The following is a 19,424-nucleotide window of genomic DNA, read 5'->3' on the forward strand; positions in this document are numbered from 1 at the left end:
TTGGTCCAGAATAAAACCACAATCAATGTTGCGGAACAGGATGGCACTGGGGTCTTTCACCCTCTGGGGCTTGCGATGGTGGTGTTCCTTGTACCCGTGACTGGCTGCCTGCCCTTAGGAGAAGGAATGGCGGCTACGACCTCCTGTAGATGTTGGGCAGGTCAGCCTTTTTGTCCCATTAAAGATAATCAGTATAATGCCAGTGCCCCTCGTTAAACTCCCAAGATTAGCTGTTACAATCCCATGTAAACACTGCCAAGCTATCGGCTCAGGGAGGCAGTGGCTGTACTGGAGAGCGTTACATGGGATTTAGCCTGTTCACCAGCTGGTTGATTCCAGACTGGGGGGTGGGGGGGCAACAGGGCTGGCCTGGGGCTCAGCACCCCTTGCCACACTCAAGGTCACCTGAGCAGGTGGTAGGAACAGAACAGGCCCAACAGTCGTTGCTTTCACACATGCTCCCGTGCCTTTATTTGAACACATGTTCAAGGTCAGCAAACTTCAGGCCCCCGACGGTGGTCCTTGGGGAGGCCCTTCCACAGCACCTGCTCAACCATCCAGCGTCCAGTCCAGCCACTACTGGGGGGGGGGAAAGGCAAGTACTGCCCAGGCAAGTACTACAGCTCCTTCCGAGGAGACAAGTGCAAACCAAAGCTGGAGTGGACTATGCTACGTGTTCTGGGTAACCGCAGAAGGCACAATCCAGACGTGGTGCTGGTCCTGTTGCCACACAGGCCAGGCCACCTCCTCTCCCAAACCATGAGGAAACAGGTCAGCCCTTGGCCAGCTGGACCCTGCTACTCTGCCAGGGTGATGATGTCATAGTGGACTCCTGGCTGCAGCTGCTGGACCTGGTCTGCGGCAGGGTCTGTGTTGAAGGGGCCCTGGGCTTGGGCTATGGCAGCATCGGCCACCGCTGTGGAGAGAAAGGAGGGGATAAACAAACAGCAGGGGCTACCAGCCTAGCTGGCCCTGTCAATAGCCAATGCAGGGGCGGGGCGGGGCGGGGCATTGCAGGGCAGGAAGAGCCATGGTATGAAGACCCAAGGAAGGGGCAACATCTGGCCCAACAAAGGCCCAGTTCTGCAACTCATGGAGAATGAGCACATTTGCATAAACTCACCCCACTTGCATGGTGGATGCATAATCTGATTGGTAAGATGTCCAGTCTCTACCCTCCCCTTGACTGGGATTTGGAAGAAAAACGGGAGGCAGAATAAGGGTGTGTCTGTGTGCGCAGAGGAATCGGGGAAGAGCAACCCAGGGCCCTCCCTGCTTGCCTCCGAAACCCACGCCTACATTCAGAGGACCGCGACTTGCAATCGCGTACGCCTGCTCCCCCGCCCCTCGCATGTGAAGCCGCCCCACCTGCCACGGCAGAGTGTGCTGCTGCCTCCAGCTGAGCCTGTGTGACGAGCTGCTGTCCTGGCGACACGGGGACATACTGGATCTGCAGCGGGGAGGAAGAGAGAGGAACCGTGGTGCAGGCGGCACCACCAGCACCAACCTCCTGGCACCCCCTATCCTGCCCCAAAACAGCCAGGACACTGCCCTCAGCAATGAGCCCCCGCTCCCCTGTGTGGCTCCAGCAGCTCAGCCCTCCTGCTTTACACTCGCCCCTCCCAACATGCATTGGGGGAGATTACACTGGCCACCCCACAGCCCCTCCCTTCCCCAATGCCTTCCTATACCTGGGGCTCCTGTACAAACTGGCCACCGTGCTCATACTGGATGTGGGTGATTTGCCCGTCCTGTACCTGGAAAGGCAGAAAAGGACTGTGAAAGCATGGCAATGTGGGGGGGGGGGTCCCATAAACATGCGTGGGTGAGGTGGGCAGGAAAGCCTCAGTCCCAACAGCATCTTACCTGGATGTGATGGCCCTCAGGCAGAACCACGTATTCGTGGGGGAGGAGGTGCTGGACGCCATCCTGGGTGATGATATACTGGACCTTGAGAGGGAGAGAAGGAAGGAAGAAGGGGCAAGAGGAAGACAGACAGACAGACACTTGAGCTCTGGCCAGACCAGCTCCTTGCCCTCCTGTCCACAGTTACTCATAACGTAAGAAGAGTCTTGCTGGATCAGACCAAGGGTCCATCTAGTCCAGCATTCTGTTCACAGAGTGGCCAACCAGCTGTCGACAGGAAGCCCGCGAGCAGGGCACAACTGCAACAGCACCCTCCCGCCCATCTTCCCCAGCAACTGGTGTACACAGGCAGACTGCCTCCGATACTGGAGGTAGCACATAGCTATTAGGCTTCACAGCCATGGACAGCCTTCTCCTCCAGGAATTTGTCTAACCCCTTTTTAAAGCCATCCAAATGGGCGGCCTTCACTACATCTTGTGGAGGCGAATTCCATAGCTAACTACATGCGAGGTGAAGAGGGCTATGATCTCTTTCTGCATGCATGCTGAAATCCCTGCAGTCCACCCACCTGGTTCTCTGCTGTCACCAGGTGCTGCACCATTTGCCCATCTGCCGTTGTCATGATCTCCTGAATGTAGGTCGTCTCTTCCTGCAAGTGAGCAAAAAGGCTTAGGTTCAACACACCACCACCACCACCTCCCCACACCTAGTGACCATCAGGGACTGGTGCTTTCAGGTATACCAACAGATGATTTAGACCTGGTTCACACATAACACTAACCCATGGCTTATTTAACCCATGGGTTGTTGAATTCTGGGGACTGTGATGTGCAAACCCAGCCATACTAACAAGCCATGGTTTGTTAACCACAAACAACCCAGAAAAAGAATCCATGGTTTGTTTTTGGGTTGTGAACTCTGGGTTGTTTAAACCATGGGTTGTCATTACGTGAGAACCCAGACACATAAGCTGTTCATGGGTTTTTCGCCAGGCTACAGAGGCAGTGGGCAAGTGTCCCCCCCCCCCCCCAGCAGCTCTACATGTCAATACTACAGTGCCACAAAGGCATTTGGAATACAAGGAGTGAGTGGATGGAGACAGGAAACAATCAGCCTAAGGACTGAGAAAGCAAACCATGGTTTCTTCAATTGTCTGCCAGACAAGCCCTGGGTAGGACAGCAAGCCATGGGTTAACCATGGGTTAGTGCTATGTGCAAACCAGGTCCAGAGACAAACTGCTAAAGCCAAAAACAGTAAGGAGAGTGCAAAGTGGTGGTGGGCGAGAGAGTCACTTTCTCAAAATGCAAATTTGGGACTATCAATGGAAGCAGATGGGCAGTAAGACATTACAATATTGGGAGTTTATTTCCAGTCCCCTTTCTAATGATCCCTGGCGCAGAATCTTCCCTTTTCATAGCTGCCACACACTGGTTCAACCATTTCACTGCGCTCTCTACCATGCACCCAGTGGCACAGCTGGCTCAGACCCCATCAGCGTGTATGTAAAATTGGGAATTCAACCCCACTCCACCGCTTTACATTTGCTTATGCTGAACTGCACTTGCTTTAATCCTGCTTTCCGCTAATTCACCAACGCCAGGCAGTAAGCTAACTGGCCTGCAATGTAATGGATCCCTTCATTCAAATTGTTACATTGGCCACTCTCCAGTCCTCTGGTACAGTGGCTGATCTCAGGGACACTCTGCTTTGCAGCGTTTGCAGACTCCCTGGAAGACAGAACGTGGAGCAAGATGCAATTCTTGCCTTCTTATGGCTCTCGGTAGGATCAGGGTGTTAGTACCGGTGGTTACCTGGCTGGGGACGCTCTGCTCTTGCGTCATAATGATGTGCTCCTGCCCCAGAGCCTGCTGGAGCCTCTCTGGAGCCAGCACAGCCTGGCCAGACTGGAGAGCTGCTGTTGGGGGGGGGGGGGGAAGAGAGTGTGAGTCAGTGGAGTTGCTCTACACGGAATTGCTGTGCTCGCAGGGACACAAATGGTCTCCCCGATGCAAGATGTTGGGGCAGACTCCATGTTCACTCCATGTAGGATGTGTTTTGCTTCCAACATCTGCCCCACTGCATGGCATGGAGATTAGGACTTGGAGCGGGGAATGCCCTTTGCCTATGCCAGGACTGATGGGGGTGGGGGGTGCATCCCTCTCCTCTCCTCACTCTGCAGCGTGGCCAATGCCTCGTCACTGTTCAGGACGATGGTCTGGGAGGCACTGGGGTCCAGCGCAGACGATGGCTTCCCTTCTGAGCTGTGCAGTCTCTGCTTGTGAAATTTGAGGTGCCCATTGCGGTTGAACCTGCAGACAGAACAGCCCTTGCATCAGGTTCATTGCGGGCAAAGCAGCCGAGCTGGGCAGCTGAAACACACCTGCTCCCTGCCAAGGCCAGGCCCCTAGCAGGCAGCTCTGCCGCACGCAGGGGAGCAGCGCCCCACCCACCTCTGTCCGCAGACGGGGCAAGCAAAGGGCTTCTCGTTGGTGTGTGTCAGGGCGTGCCGGCGCAGGTCCTTTTTGTTCTTGGACGCGAAGCTGCAGCGCTGGCACCTGTGCGGCCGGAGGCTGGCGTGCTGCTCCATGTGGCTCTGGAGCGGGAAGGAAAGAAGCCAGCTCGGGCGACGGCCTTGGGAACACGGGGCGACTACCGCCCTCCGCCCTCTGGGGCCCCGCCCTAAGGGGCCCCCTCTCCCCTCCCCAAAGCAGCCCACCCATTTCACAATGGTCCCGCCTCCTCCCCTGATCAGTACAGGGGACCTCCCCTCCCCAAATCTCTGAATGCACTCCACATGGGACCAGATTCCTTCTCAGTTGCAGCGGGGGAAAGCAGCCAGAATCAGCCCAGGGGAAGCTTCACTGGCAGGCTGCGACATCCCAGATCCACCCCACTCGCTCACTCGGCTTGCAGGTCCAAAGGCCTCAACACTGGCGCCTACATGTCGCGATTCCCTGGTGCACATGCGCGACCCCCCCCCCCCCCGAGCTCCTGCAAAGGAACAGCAACCCACCCGGACGTCCAGCCATACGGCTGCTGCGAACGGGCAGTCGGGACACTTGAAGGCGCTGGGCCCGACGTGCGCCCGCTTGTGGCTCTCCATCTCCGCTCGGCCCGCGAAGGTCGCAGTGCAGATCTTGCAGGAGAACTTCTTGGTGGAGGGGGCCTTGCCCGGCGGCTGCTGGAGGCAGGGGGCTTTGCCCGAGGCCTGCTGTGTGGGCAGCCCAGCCTTGCTGGGGGGCGGCTCCTGGCCCTCAGGGGCCAGCGCAGCTGCCGTGTGGGCCGGCCACGTCAGGCACTGCACTAGGGGCCACCGGAGGCTGGCTGGAGCCTCTGCGGGCTCCCCACTCACTTGCTGGGGACGAAAGCAAGCGTTAGGAGATGCCTGGGGCTGGCGGGCTGGCGGCCCCTCCCCTCCCGCCCCCAGCCAGCCCTTCACCTCCGCACAATGCTGCTGCTGCCCATGGCTCTCGGGTGCGCTGCTGGAAGTTATGATGTCCTTCAAAGTGTCCCTGATCACTGCTTGCACAACTTCGCCGGGGCTCTCGTCTTCCTCCTCCCTGCCAAGAGAGGCAGTAGAACAAGGCTGGGGGATCTTCCTACCACCCTCAGCCTCCGTCTTTCTATATCACACACTTCCAAAGAAAAACCTGAAGCCATGCTGGCCATTTTGGTGAAGAAAGGGAATAAATAAAGCAAACCAAAGCAAGCTACGTGTATCTTGGCTGGGAATGCCCCAGGGGCCGCCTCCTCTTTGCACGACTCCCAGCTGCCCCCAGCCTGTGAGCCCCGTAGGCCCTTACAGACTCCTTCCCCACCTCCTGTCAGGACAACACTGAGCCCCTCCCCCCATTCTCACCCATACAGTGTACTGCCGGCCTCCGCGCTCGGGGTGATGAGGCTGTATTCAGCTGTGCCGCTGAAGGGAATGGTGACCTGCTGGAGCGCAGAGCCGCCCAGCGCCGGCAACTCATAGGCCTCCTGCACCAGGGCCTTGCTGTGCTCCGACACGTGCAGCGTCAGCACCTTGGTCAGGGGCTCCTCCACCAATCGCTGCTCCTGGGACTCAGGGGCCTTCGGCAAGCCATCCGCCTTCGCCACGGCCACCTGCAGGGGCAGAGCCTGTCTGGAGTCAGGGGCTCCCGACCCACCACACGCCATCTCACTCCAACCAAGCCGGGGTGGCATGCAACGGGATGGTGTCACCTTGAGAGTGCTGGCAGGCAGCTCCCGCTGGCTGCTCACGTTCAGCAACAGGTCCAGTGCTGTCTGCGTGGCCAGTTCGGCTGAGTCCTCCATGTCTGGGGTGGGGGGAAAGGTACAGAAGATACAGCGTGCGCACCTGGTTCTCCACCCTGATTAAACTAGGAGGGAGGGAGGGAGGGAGGATTGCTTCCACGTCCCGTCTATTCAGCACGCTGTGATTCCAGGAACGTATGCATCCTCACAAGCACAGGAGGGGGTCGAGGTGCCGGCAGGGTCCCTCCACCAGCCCCACAAAGAAAACAGTGGAATGCAGAGAGCTCTGGAAAGGGGGCTCACACAGAGATGTCTCAAACAAGGGAGCCAAGCCACTGGCTCACCTGAATCGGGAAATGCCTGATGCCAAGTCAGGCCCAGAGCCTGAGGGGACTTTTACCGGGTTGGAGCAACCCCCAACTAGCAGGCCTTGGTCATTCACCATGAACTGAAATGCCAGCCAGCACAGGCAGAGGCCCATCTGCTGGCCAAAGGTCTGGGCTCCCCTTCCTAATGGTGGCAGGAAGGCGGCTCAAGGCTGCGACGCCTCCCCCTGCACGTGCAACGCTTGCCAGCACCCCTCCTGCTTGGCCTTCCGCCCGCCCGCCTGCCGCAAGCCCCAGCACACACCTGGCTCGTAGATGACGGTGGCCCCCTGCAGGGGCTCCTGGGGGAGGACAGCGGGCTCTGGAGGAGGTGGGGCTTGCGCCGGGCGGTAGACCACCTGCCGGGAACAGAAGACTGAGAGCCGCTCGGGGTGGGCAGAGGGGAGAGGTGGGCAGGCGACAGACCACGGCTGGCCGCTTACCAGGGGGCTGCCCACAGCCGCCTCCGCCCCAGCCTGGCCCTGGCTGTGCTGCAGCTTCAGCTCCTCGATCTGCTGCAGAGTGAAGAAGGGGCGGCGGCGGCAAGGGGGCTCCTCCGGGTGCCGCTGCACCCACTCATCAAAGCTCTCCGTGTGGCGGCACTGGACGTGGAGGCGCAAGTTCTTCTTCTGCTTTGTACTGAAGTGGCAGAACTCACAGGCAAACGGCTTCTCTCCTACCGGAGGCGAGGGCAAGGCAAGACTCAGCACCAACCAGCCGGGCTCGTGGATGTGGCCCTGCTGGGAAGGACCAAGGCAGAGCTCCTGCACGCCCCGCCACGCCAGACTAGGGGCCAGCACGGGCACCTACCTGCTGAAGGGGGGGATTTTCCATGGAGGTGGTGCCAGACTCACAAGGGTCAGAGGCCTCCACTTGGATTCAGCACCGCAGTGCGTTTCAAGGGCAACTGCCGTAGCTACTTTTGATACCTCATAACGAGCGTGACATGTCACCAACACAGGTCACAGGAACTGAGCCACACCCTTGGCCTGCATGGCAGGCTTCTTTCCTAGCCCACCTAGAGATGCTGTCAGGGACCGAGCCTGCCAAGCAGGGGCTCAGCCACTGAGCCATGGGGCAAACGGGCGCTCTTCCCCTGCCCGCTTGTTCGTCTTCCCGAAGGAAGGGGACCCGCACCTTTGACATGCGCGCCTCACCCACAGGCTCCTTTCTCTGCTTCAAGCAGGAGAGCCCCCCGTGGCATCGTGTTCCCGAGGACTCTTCACAGGTGGCCTGGACCGCCTGTGTGCGTGTGTGGGGGAGGCGGAGGAGTCATGGCAGCAGCCAATCGCTTGCAAGAGCGGGGGGGGGGGGTCCTATGCGTCTGCCAGGCCTCCCCCCAAGCCATATCTACAGGGTGACTTGCAGTGACTCCGCTCGAGCCCACGGAGCCGGGGCCCTCCCACTCCAAGGGCCTCTTCACACAGGAGGGGGCACAGCAGCCGGGCGTCTGCTGCGCCTGGGCCGAAGACAGGGCCCGTCCTTTGGAAGCTGTGAGGAACCTTGGGGCAGCCCAGACAGCTCTGCAGGGAAGGGCTAAATGAGCAGCCTGGGGGCACCCTTGATCTGAAGCACCCCAGCCTCCCTGGACACTGTCAGGAAGCATGTCCTCACAACGCAAGCCCTTGCCGCGTTAACACTGGCCCAGCCAGGAACGGGCCCCCACCTGTGTGCTTGACAGCCACGTGTGAGAGCAAGAAGTCCTCGCGGACAGTGGCATAGGGGCAGCGGCTGCAGCGGAAGGGCTTGTCGCTCATGTGCAGGAGCTGGTGGTTGAGCAGCAGCTTCTTGTCCTCACAGACGTGTTCACAGAACTCACACTTGAACCTGGCAAGGAGGAGACCAAAATCACCACGGGGCCCCCGTGGGCCACGGGCCCCTCTTCTTCCCTCACCCCAAAAGCGACGCAGCGGGCTACCAGTGCTGGGCAACGGCCTGGATGTGGGTCAGCAGGTGCATCTTGAAGGTGTAGCGCTTCTTGAAGGACTTCCCGCACTGCAAGAGAGCAAGGGCGCATGCTCACACCTTGGAAGAGCAGCTCATGCGTGCCCAGCCCCCGAACTGAGTGACACCCAGGCACCCTTTGCTCCCATACCCACCTTGTCGCACATGTGGGGCTTTTCAGTGCTGTGTGTCTTCATGTGCTGAGTGAGCCGCTTCTGCATTGGGTAGACACGCTCGCACACGGGGCAAGGGAAGGCGCTCCGCTTGGGGGGCTGCGGAAACGGAAGGAAACACCCCCCACACATGTGGTCTGGGCAGCCTAGCTGGGGTGGAAGGAAGTAGAGAGCCCCCCCCCGGAAAGGCAGTCAGATGTGCCCAGCCCAGAATCCTGGGGAACAAGCTCAACACCCAATCCTGCTATGGACACTGTGTGTAGCTTCGGAAAATTACTGTCTCCCAGCTTCCCTCAGCAAATCCAAAGCTGCCCCCTCGTGGGGTTGCTGGGAGGGCAAGTACAAGGAGGTCTGGCAAGCCTTTTGCAAGGCACGAATGTTACACAAAGGAATGAGATGGAAGCACGGGATAAGAACTACACACTCACCGGGTCAGCTCGCTTCTTCCTTAAGAAAAAGAGAAAAAGAAGCTGGTTAGGCAACTAGAATTTGTCCTGGCCCAAGGATGGGGCTGGGGAAGCCCCGCTGAGCTCTGCAGCAGCAATGATGCCAGCCTGGGTCCACTTGGGACCAGAAGACGCCCTCCGGTTGACTGGAGGGCACGTCTTGAGTTGGAGCCAGACGCCACCTACTTGTCGCGATTGTGCACAGCAGAGTGACGGATGACGTCTTTCTTGTACACGCTGGTGTAGTCACACTCCTCACACTTGTAGGGCTTGCTCCCCACGTGGTTGAACATATGCTCCTGCGGGGGCAAAGACAAGGGTTGAGGCCCAGACCACCCACGGGCCAGCAGAGCCAGAGAAGGGTTGCTGGAGGGAGCTCACCTTCAGCGACGACCAGCGCCGGGAGCGGTAGCTGCACTGCAAGCAGCGGAACAGCTGGGGGTCCCCAGCCTCATGCGAGTCGACGTGGAAGCAGAGGTCCTCGTGCGTCAGGAAGCGGGAGCCACAGATGCGGCACAGGTAGGGCCGCATCAAAGGCTTGGCTGACTTGTAGCTGTACCTGCAGGAGCAGATGCCAAGGGCGCTCAGTACCAGAGGCAGCCCAGCCCCACAGCTCCCTTGCGGCTCCTGCAGGAGCCCCAAAGGGACACACCTGTCCTCTCACCTTCGACCCATGTACTTGCGGTATTTCTTGCCGAGGAAACGGTGGGAGGGCCGGCCTCGCCGGCGTGGAATCATTTCGGGTTCGGCATGGGAGGAAGGGTCCCTGTTCTCCGAGTCAGACTGGCTCACAGAGGGCTCCCCGGGACTCTTGGCACTTGTGAGCACCAGGTCTGAGGAGCTGGCTGCCCCAGGGCCCTGCAGGTCTCCTGGGGGGGCACACTGCGAGGAGACCACTGGTTCCACTTCGCCACCTGCCCATCGGAAACAATCAGCATAAGTTTGGGGAGGGTGCCGGAAGGCTGGCTAAAAGCTAGGACAGATACAAAGCCATCTGGGTGCTGTAACATGCAAACAGCTCTCTTTTCAAAATGGGGTGTGCGTGCAACCACACAGATGACAGTGTCTAAAGAATTAGCCTGGCCTCTGGAAAATTTAGGTTGAAGAGCCATCTCCGAGAGCCTCAGGTTCCCCTCGGTAAAATTAGAACAACAGTTCCCTTCAGGATCTCTACCAGGACCACTGCTCTCCGTCACATCATGTTTGTGAAGAAGTCTACAAAATGACAGCACAGCGTTCACGATGGCTGCGAAGAGCAACACACATTGGACAAAAAACCTAAATCCATAAGAGGAGTCATGCTGGATCAGACCGAAGGCATCTCTTGTCCACCACTCTGTCCCCACAGCGGCCAACCAGATGCCCCAATGGGAAGCCCACAATGTGAGGACATGAGCACAGAGGCACCTGCCTGCTCTGGAACTGAGAGGCATGCTGCTTCCAATACCAGAGATATATGCTACCTTATAGACCAGGGGTGGACAACCCACAGCTCTCCACCACTCCCATGCAGCCCGCAGAGCCTGCAGCTGCCCCCACCCAGTTTTTCCCAAAGCCCACCTTATCAGATAGGTTGAAGGGAAAAGATTGATACTTCAACACTGGCATTAACAGCACCAGAACAGCGATTCCAATGGGGGCCGTGGGGAGACTCTGCACGTAATCCTCAAGCGGCCTATCCTGCGTGTGTGAACGTGTGCTGCCCCCAGCAACACTGGACGTGGCCCTTTGTGCCAACAAGGTCGCGCACTCCTGATACCCATTGACAGGCCCGAACTGGCCCGGGTGGTGACATTAAAGGGCGGGGCCAGGTTGGCAGCACATGGGCTCAGCTCAGCAAAAAGGGCAAATTCAATGTTAGGAACCATTAGGAACACAAATTGGCATTAACTATCGTCTTGCCACCAATGTTGCGATGCGGCCCTTTATACATACTTGCCCTGCTCCCCATTTTCTTCCTTACCCTCTGGCTGAGGGAGGGCTTCCAGGCGAGGGAATTTGCGGGGTCTTCCTGGACGTCGGCGCAGCCGCTCTTCGCTGGAGGTGGGAAGGGGGCGGCTGAGTTTGGGCAGACGCCCACGAGGCTCGTCCTCAGCTGGATTGTAGTCACTGTCATCTGCATCAGGAGGGGAAAAGGCCGACGCAGGGTAAGCAGCGTGAAGGCAGGGCGATGGAGCCAGGCAGACTGCTAATGGGGGCTGTGGAGAAATACCTTTGGGATCATCAATAGCGCCTGCATCCACAACGTCGTCTTCCTCCTCCTCCTCTTCTGGCTTCCCGCTACCTGGGACCTTCGGCACAGGAACCCCCTTACACAGGCGGACCTTTTTCTGGCCCGTGACTGACGCTGAAGAAGAGACATGACAACAGAGCTCAGCTGCAGGCACTGGTCCAGCAGGGGAAGGGGCTGCATGACTCCCACCGAAGAGGAACTGCTCAGCAGCTTGACCCGAGAGGCCACCAGGCTGGGCACCATGGCCCCTCCTGCTCTCTAGGCTGGGCACCACGGCCCCTCCTGCTCCCGGAGAGACCACACTTGCCCCGCACAAGCGCACAACTCGCCATTGGGAGGACTGCAGCTGGCCAGCCAAGCCACCGCCGGTGTTCTTCCCTGCCTCCTCCCCCCTCCCTAGTCTCTGACTGCCTCTCAAGCACTAGAAAAGGGGCGGGGGGCAGAGGCAGGCCTCCAGGAGGCTCAGCGCTCTGCCTTGCTCCGCTCCCCGGCCCACAGGCACCACTCAGGCCAGTTCTAGAGATGGTGGCGGCAGCTGCCTGCTCCGTCTCTAGCGCAGAATCCGAGCTCCCTCGGCACGGGGCTGCTCTGTGGCAGACAGCCCAGGGGATGCCAGCCGCCCTCGGCCCGCACAGAGGAGGGGCCCTTCCCCCTGCGCCACGTTCCACCCCAGCTGGATGGAGCCACCCACCGCCGGATGCACCTGGCTGGAAGTGCCGCTCCCGCATGTGGTGGATGAGGGTCTGCTTGGAGGCACTCTTGTACCGACACATCTTGCACTTGAACTGCTGCACCACAACCACTTCCATCAGCTCCTCCAGGCGCTCCAGGTCAGGCTCCTCAGACGGGCCCAGAGGCACGGGCTGTGCCAGAGGCTCCGAAGGGCCGGGGTGCTCCACGCACGTGGAGGTGGGGCCCTCCACCAGGGCTTCTGCTGCCAAGCCACGAGCCAAGGCAGAGCTGGCCACGCAGGACATCCCAGGAGCACCTAAGGCCGAGGGAGCACGCACAGACGCCAGATTCGCGTGGCTAGACGCGCCCGAGAGTCCCTCACACCATCGCATCCCGGGCCTCCCCTCTAGGAAAGGCTGGCCTGGCCGTGAAAGACCCCTCCAGCCTTGCTGACAGAGACTGGAACTACCACAGCCTTGATATCCCCCAGCCCTAACGGGAAGGAACAAGGCAGCTTGACCAGACACTTTCTCCACCCAGCAGGAAGGAGGAAGACCACCTAGAACCTTTTCTCACCATCATCCGGGCCCTGCAGAACAAGGTACTGGGTAGTTTGTGCCCCACCATCTTCCTCGCTTGTCACAGCAATGCATCCTGCACCGGGAACATAAGAAGGTGAATCCCCTTCTTGGCCAGGGGTGTGTTGGGAGTGGGGGCACCGACATTTGCAAAGACCTGCAGGTCACGGGAAACAGCTACAGGAGAAGAAGCTGCGCCACGACCCTCGCTCCCACAGCTGCAGCTCCTCTCCACTCCCTCCATGCCACGCTCCCCCAGAGAGTCTCGGCTCCCATCCCTTCCCCACTCACTCTGAATGACGTCTGGTCCAATGGTAGACTCTATGATCTTGTCGATGGTGGAGCCCAGGTCGGAGGAGGTGGAGGCTGTGGAGTTGGACACAACAGGGGCCCCTTCCGCAAGGACGCTGGAGTGAACGAGGCCTTGGGGGGACTGAGAGACGAGAACAGACTGGCTCACCGCAGAGACGCTGGAGACCAGGGCGGACTGTGCGATGGAGGAGGAGTCTGGCAGATGGGCCCCGGGCAGGGCATCTGTGCTCGAGCTGCTCTCAGACACTTGAGCCTGGTCAAGGGAGGGAGAGGGGGAGAGTGCACGCAGTTTGCATTCCGCCTCAAACAGCGATTCTAAATGGCAAGCAGAGGAAAGACAGAGAGAGCTTCCTACCAATTGCTGTTAGCCCCACCAGACAGCCCTTACTACCCTCCCACCCCTTTGGCCTGTGCGGGTGGGCCTGGCCTGCTCTGCTCCCAGCCTGGACAGGTGGTTTCCCCTTCTAGGGCTGGCCTAGGAGAGGCTTGATCCATACCAGAGAGATCCCTCCACTGTCTGAGCTCTGGCCTACACCAGACTCATCCGCTTCCGAGAGGGTGACGGCCACCAAGGCAGCATCACTGCTATCTGCAGACATGGCCTCTGAAGTCTCCATGCCAAGCCCGCTCTCAGAGGGCTCTTCTTGCTGCCCCAGCCGAGGGGCTGCATCACTGCTGCTCTCCACTTCATTCTCTGCTTCCATGGCCAAACCTGCAGGGGAAAGGAAGGAAAACTTACTTCATTTTCCATCAAGCCTACTAGATGCAGTGCATGCCACTATCCACCTTTTTCTGTTGGGTTGAACCACTGGTAGGAGGAGGGGGGAGACTCCTTGCTGCATGGGATCGAGACCCAAGTATGTCGCAAAGACCCGTAGACTCGCCAGGTATGTTGTCTCCCGGGAGGACGGATTAGAGACGTGACTGAAAGGTTGCCTGCACTCATAAAGCCCACTGACAGGTATCCCTTTCTTCTCATCCAATGGGAACAAATGATACCGCCAAGTGGAGCTACGAAGAGATCATGTCAGACTTTGAAGCTTGGGAAGGAAACTCAAGAACTTTGGGGCACAGATAGTTTTCTCATCCATCCTTCCACTAGTTAGAAGAAGAACAGAAAGGGAACGAAAAATACTCTGGGTGAATGACTGGCTGCGAAGGTGGTGCCGGTGAGAGAGATTTGGATTCTGGGACCATGGGCTATACTTCCTGGAAGATGGGCTGTTGGCAAGGGACAGGTTGCACCTCACAAAGGCTGGGAAGAATGTGTTTGGCCACAGCATGAAGAACTTCATCAGGAGGGCTTTAAACTGAATCCTACGGGGAAGGGAGATGTAATGTTGGGGGTAACAATGGACGTAGGCGCATGCACTGCAACGGAGAGAACAGCTCTGATAGTGCCCAATCATAGTCTTCAGACACATGTAGGAAGAAAGCCAGACTATGAAGCACATGGTCTTCGATGTCTATATACTAATGCCCAGAGTATGGGAAACAAACAGAACGAACTTGAACTCTTAATACAAGAGGGAAATTATGACCTGATAGGTATAACTGAGACTTAGTGGGATGACTCTCATGACTGGAATACAGCAATTGACGGATGTAACTTGTTCAAAAAGAACAGGAGGAACAGAAAGGGAGGTGGGGTTGCACTGTATGTGAAAAATACATATCTCTGCACAGAAATACAGGAGGAGGAGCTTGGTAGCCCCATCAAGAGCATCTGGATCAAAATAAATGGAGCAAAGAATAAAAGGAACCTGTTGGTCGGAGTGTACGACTGGCCACCCAATCAAGGAGAAGACGAGGATGAAACTTTTGAAAAGCAAATACCCAATGTGTCAAGGAAGCATGATGTAGTAGTAATGGGGGACTTCAATTTCCCCGATATTTGTTGGGAGACAAATTCTGCAAAACATGGCCCCTCCAGGAAATGCCTGACTTGTGTGGCGGATAACTTCCTCCTACAGAAAGTAGAGGAAGGAACTAGAGGATCGGCTATCCTTGACTTGATCCTAACCAACACAGATGACCTAGTGGATCAAGTAGCAGTTAGAGGAACTCTGGGGGAAAGCGACCATGTTGTACTTGAGTTCTTGGTTCTAAGGGAAGCAAAACACGTACCCTGGATTTTAGGAAAGCTGATTTTAATAAACTCAGAACAATGATCAGTAAGGTCCCATGGCAAGCGACGCTAATAAGAAAAGGAGTCCAAGATGGGTGGGAGCTTTTAAAAAAGGAAATGCTCAAGGCAAAATTACAAACAATTCCAACAAGAAGAAAAGGTGGAAGACAACAGAAGAAGCCAATGTGGCTTCACCAAAAGCTTAGAGATGACCTGAAAACAGAAAAGAACACATCTAGGAAGTGGAAAGAAGGCCAAGTAACAAAGGAAGAGTACAGGCAGGTAGCGCAGAATTGCAGGGGCGGCATCAGGAAGGCTAAAGCTGAGAACGAGCTGAGGTTAGCGAGGGATGCGAAAAACAACAAAAAGGCTTTCTTCAGCTACGTGCATAGTAAAAGGCAGAGGAAAGAAATGGTGGTTCAGCTATTAAATAAGGATGGCAAAACGATAACAGATGACAAAGAAAAGGCAGAGGTGCTCAGTTCCTACTTTGGCTCAGTCTTCTCCCAAAAGAGGGTCTATGACCCCCCCCCCCCCCAGTAAAGGTGAAGTACAGGCTGAAGGGGCAGGATTGCAGCTTGAGATCGATAGGCATATGGTCAAGGAACACCCAATTACTTTGAATGAGTTCAAATCTCCAGGGCCAGATGAACTGCATCCTACAGTAATAACGGAACTGGCAGAAGAACTCTCAGAACCACTGTCTATTTGCTTTGAGCAATCATGGAGGATGGGGGAAGTGCCAGATGACTGGAGGGCTAATGTTGTCGCTATCTTCAAAAAGGAGGAACCTGGGAACTACAGGCCAGTCTGACATCAATCCCTGGGAAAATTCTGGGGCAGATTATGAAGCAATCCATCTGGAAGCACCTTGAAAACAATGTCGTGACTACTCGAAGCCAACATGGATTTGTCAAGAACAAATCCTGCCAGAGGAATCTGATCTCATTTTTTGATCAAGTCACCTCCCTTGTGGACTGTGGGAATGCTGTAGACATCATATACCTCGACTTCAGCAAAGCTTTCGACAAAGTGCCCATGATATCCTGATGAGCAAACTAGCTCAAAGTGGGCTAGATGGAACAACGATCTGGTGGATCCACAGTTGGCTGCAGAATCGGACTCAAAGAGTGCTCATCAATGGGACCTTCTCAAACTGGGGAGAGGTAACGAGTGGGGTTCCGCAGGGATCAGTCCTGGGTCCAGTGCTCTTCAACATTTTTATTAATGACTTGGAGGAGGTGGTGCAGGGATTGGGCAGGATAGCTAATACTTTCGAAGACAGAAACAAAATTCAAAGTGATCTGGATAGACTGGAGCGCTGGGCAGAAAACAACAGAATGGCATTTAATAGGGATAAATGCCAAGTTCTGCACCTAGGAAAAAGAAACCAAATGCACAGTTACAAGATGGGGGATACGTGGCTCAACCACACTACAAGCGAGAAGGATCTTGGCATTGTGGTAGATCACAAGCTGAATATGAGCCAACAATGTGATGTGGCTGCAAAAAAGGCAAATGCTCTTTTGGGCTGCATTCATAGAAGCATCACTTCCAAATCCAAGGAAGTAGTAGTTCCCCTCTACTCAGCACTGGTTAGGCCTCATGTGGAGTACTGTGTCCAGTTCTGGGCACCACATTTTAAACAGGATGCAGACAACCTGGAGAGGGTTCAGAGGAAAGATGATCAGGGGACTGGAAACAAAGCCCTATGAAGAGAGACTGAAAGAACTGGGCATGTTTAGCCTTGAGAAGAGAAGACTGAGGGGAGATACGATAGCGCGCTTCAAGTACTTGAAAGGTTGTCACAGAGAAGAAGGCCAAGATCTCTTCTCCATTATCCCAGAGTGCAGGATACGGAATCACGGGCTCAAGTGACAGGAAGCCAGATTCCGGCTGAACATCAGGAAAAACTTCCTGACGGTAAGAGCAATACGACAATGGAACCAATGACCTGGGGAGGCGGTGGGCTCTCCCACACTGGAGGCCTTCAAGACGAGGCTGGACAGCCATCTGTCTGGGATGCTCTGACTTGGATTCCTGCACTGAGCAGGGGGTTGGACTCGATGGCCTTGTAGGCCCCTTCCAACCCTACTGTTCTATGATGCTATGAGGAGTATTCTGTCACCAAAGGACGAGGGTTTCTGAAGCTGTCTTCCAAGGCAGCTCTCTGAATGGGCAGGGGTATACTATCTCCTGCCTTGATGTGAGAAACCTGGAAACTACGGTTCTGAAACTGTTCTGCTTGTGACGCTTACCTGGATGGGAAAATCCCAACTTCACTTAGAGCCAGCTACAACACCCGTTCCTGTGCTTGAGAGAGACGGGAAAATGACCAACCTCCCCGAGTTTTCACGCTGGGCAAGGAGAAGGGGAGGGAGACACGGTCCGCCCCCGCGCGAGCACCGCACCACCGCCCCCGTATCGCCACGCCAGGCCTCGGCTTCACAGACGCAAGAGGTGCCCGGCTTCCTGGCCCTCGCCAAGCAGAGGACGAAGGGCAAGGGGCCGAGGGCCACGGGCCGGGCCGGGCCCCCACGGCGCCGGGGCGGGCGGCCATCGGGCCCCGCCGGGCCCCGCCCTCGCGACCAGGGAGGCCGCGAGGGCCGCCTCGTCTCTCCGGCGCTGCGCCGCAGCTTCAGCTCCCGGGCTTCGCCAGTGCGGCGGCCCCCGTTTCCACTGCGCCCGGAAGCCTCCCCGGCGGCAGGCGCGCCACCAGGCTCGGCCGCGGGCGCTGCACGGGCGGCGAGGCGGGGGCGCGGCTCGGGCGCGCGACGCCGTTCGAGCGGGCGCGCGCCGCCGAGGCCCGCCCGTCCGCCCCGCGCAGCCCCGGGCGCGGGCGGCGGGGCGCCGGGCGGGACCCTCCCGGCCTCCCCGCGGCCCGGCCCGGCCCGGCGTGTGCGCGTGCGCGTGCGCGCGCTCGGCGCGCTCCTCCGGCCCCCTCCCGCGGGGCCCTGTCCACGGCGGGCTGCCCTTGGCGCTGCCTGAGCCCCCGCTCGGCCGCCGCCATCTTGCCCAGGGCCCGGCGGCTGAGGGGGCGGCGGGCGGAAGGGCGCGCCGCCCCGCCACAACCTCCTCACCACGAGAGGGTCCCCCGGCGGCCGCTCCCTGCTCGGTCGCCGGCCGCTCCCTCCAGTCCGGCACCCCCGAGGTCGCCATTGCCGCTTCCCTCATCTGGCGGAGGGATTCTTCGCCGTACTCCTGCGCCGCCGCCGTCTTCGCTCTGCCGGAACTACTTCCCCGGCGGTGGCGCTGCTGCTCCCACCCTTCTCCTTCCGTACGGCTGGCCACCGAGGCGGCTTCTTCGGCTGCTGGACGCGCTGGGCGGCGCGAGTCCGGCTGCTCCCGCGAGGAAGCCCTCCAGTTGCGACCCGAGGGACTATTTTCCTGGGTCCTCCGCGGAGGACTCAGACGCGCTCTGCGACGGACGCGTCACGCCGCCGGCCGAGGTCACGTGCAGCGGGCGGAAGAGCCGCGCCGCTCTCTCGGGCGCCCGGGGCGCCGCGCCGCTCCACGGCCCCCGTGGGGGGCGGCGGGCCGGGCCGCCCCTGCTGGCCGCCTCTTCGCGCCCGCCCGCCCGCCCGCCCGCCTGCCTGCCTGGCCTGCGCCGCCCGCCTCCGGGGAGGCGCTCAGCCGCAGGCTGCCCTGCCCGAGGCGGGCGCCCTCCGCACCCTCCGGCTTTGCCTCGGCCGCGCGGAGCGCCCCCTGCGCCGGGCAGCCGCTCCCGGCGCCAGGCAGCCCCGAAGCCTGGTCCAGGGCGGCTGGATCTTCCCTCCGGCGCGTCAGAGGCCGTGTGCCGGGCAACACGCGTAGGGCGCGGGGCGCTGCTGCGCGAGTGCCCAGCTTGTGAGCGTCCCATCGGGGCATCTGCCTGGCCACCGTCTGGACAGGATGTTGTCCTGGGTGGGCCCCCTTTGGTTGACCCGAAATGGCCCCTCTTCTGGGCCCTAGTCTCTGAGCCGCTAGGAACAAATGCTCTCCATCTTCAGCGACAGCCCTTGCGGTACTGGGCGATGGCCGTCGTATTGCCGCCTCCATCTCGGAGCTAAACATAGAACCATAGAATAGTGGGGTTGGAAGGGGCCCACAAGGCCATCGAGTCCAACCCCCTGCTCAATGCAGGAATCCAAGCCAGAGCATCCCTGACAGATGGCTGTCCAGCCTCGTCTTGGATGCCTCAGGACTTCCTTGGATGCCTTGGACGTCCCAGGAATTGGAAGCTATGCTTCGATTAATGCAGCCCAAAACAGCATTTGCCTTTTTTGTAGCCACATCACACTGTTGGCTCATATTCAGTTTGTGATCGACAACAATGCCAAGATCCTTCTCGCTTGTAGTGTTGTTGAGCCACATATCCCCATCTTGTAACTGTGCATTTGGTTTCTTTTCCCTACGCGCAGAACTTGACATTTATCCCTGTTACATTTCATTCTGTTTTCTGCCCAGCGCTCCAGTCTTTCAAGATC

At 58.3% G+C, this 19,424-nt stretch overlaps 1 protein-coding gene across 11 annotated transcripts; it reads right to left on the reverse strand.

Moving 5' to 3' along the window:
• Nucleotides 1-447: 447 nt before the first annotated feature.
• ZNF335 (zinc finger protein 335) lies at nucleotides 448-18,134 on the reverse strand. Of its 11 annotated transcripts, none has more exons than XR_014790797.1 (30): nucleotides 18,039-18,134; nucleotides 13,328-13,542; nucleotides 12,810-13,083; nucleotides 12,517-12,675; nucleotides 11,960-12,256; nucleotides 11,248-11,382; nucleotides 10,999-11,151; nucleotides 9,700-9,949; nucleotides 9,417-9,594; nucleotides 9,222-9,334; nucleotides 9,018-9,036; nucleotides 8,572-8,688; nucleotides 8,391-8,467; nucleotides 8,139-8,299; nucleotides 6,916-7,148; nucleotides 6,738-6,831; nucleotides 6,075-6,169; nucleotides 5,728-5,975; nucleotides 5,308-5,428; nucleotides 4,882-5,223; nucleotides 4,319-4,461; nucleotides 4,041-4,177; nucleotides 3,680-3,783; nucleotides 3,434-3,595; nucleotides 2,436-2,516; nucleotides 1,867-1,950; nucleotides 1,692-1,757; nucleotides 1,369-1,450; nucleotides 1,124-1,186; nucleotides 448-916 (listed from the first exon to the last, which is right to left on the reverse strand). XR_014790797.1 is itself a non-coding variant. In XM_084854608.1 (30 exons), the coding sequence occupies exons 3-30, from the start codon at nucleotides 13,532-13,534 to the stop codon at nucleotides 798-800; spliced, it is 4,152 nt and encodes a 1,383-aa protein (XP_084710734.1). In that variant the 5' UTR covers nucleotides 13,535-13,542; nucleotides 17,217-17,271; nucleotides 18,039-18,134; the 3' UTR covers nucleotides 448-797. The 11 variants fall into 11 exon arrangements, 9 of the variants coding, with proteins under 9 accessions (XP_084710734.1, XP_084710733.1, XP_084710732.1 ...); XM_084854608.1 differs by lacking the exon at nucleotides 3,434-3,595 and adding an exon at nucleotides 17,217-17,271; XR_014790798.1 differs by lacking the exon at nucleotides 1,124-1,186.
• Nucleotides 18,135-19,424: the final 1,290 nt, after the last annotated feature.

The sequence above is a fragment of the Heloderma suspectum genome, chromosome 4 (genome assembly GCF_057233095.1).
Source record: "Heloderma suspectum isolate Gila_16-S chromosome 4, 16-S_ref, whole genome shotgun sequence".
NCBI lineage: Eukaryota > Metazoa > Chordata > Lepidosauria > Squamata > Helodermatidae > Heloderma > Heloderma suspectum.

Coding starts and splice junctions, on each gene's coding strand:
- ZNF335 (XM_084854603.1), bottom strand. CDS start 18,132: ATGAGGGAAGCGGCAATGGCGACCTCGGGGGTGCCGGACTGGAGGGAG. Junction 8,300..8,390: donor CAGGCCGTTGCCCAGCACTG/GTAGCCCGCTGC, acceptor CCTCCTTGCCAG/GTTCAAGTGTGAGTTCTGTG. Junction 6,832..6,915: donor CGGCTGTGGGCAGCCCCCTG/GTAAGCGGCCAG, acceptor TGTTCCCGGCAG/GTGGTCTACCGCCCGGCGCA.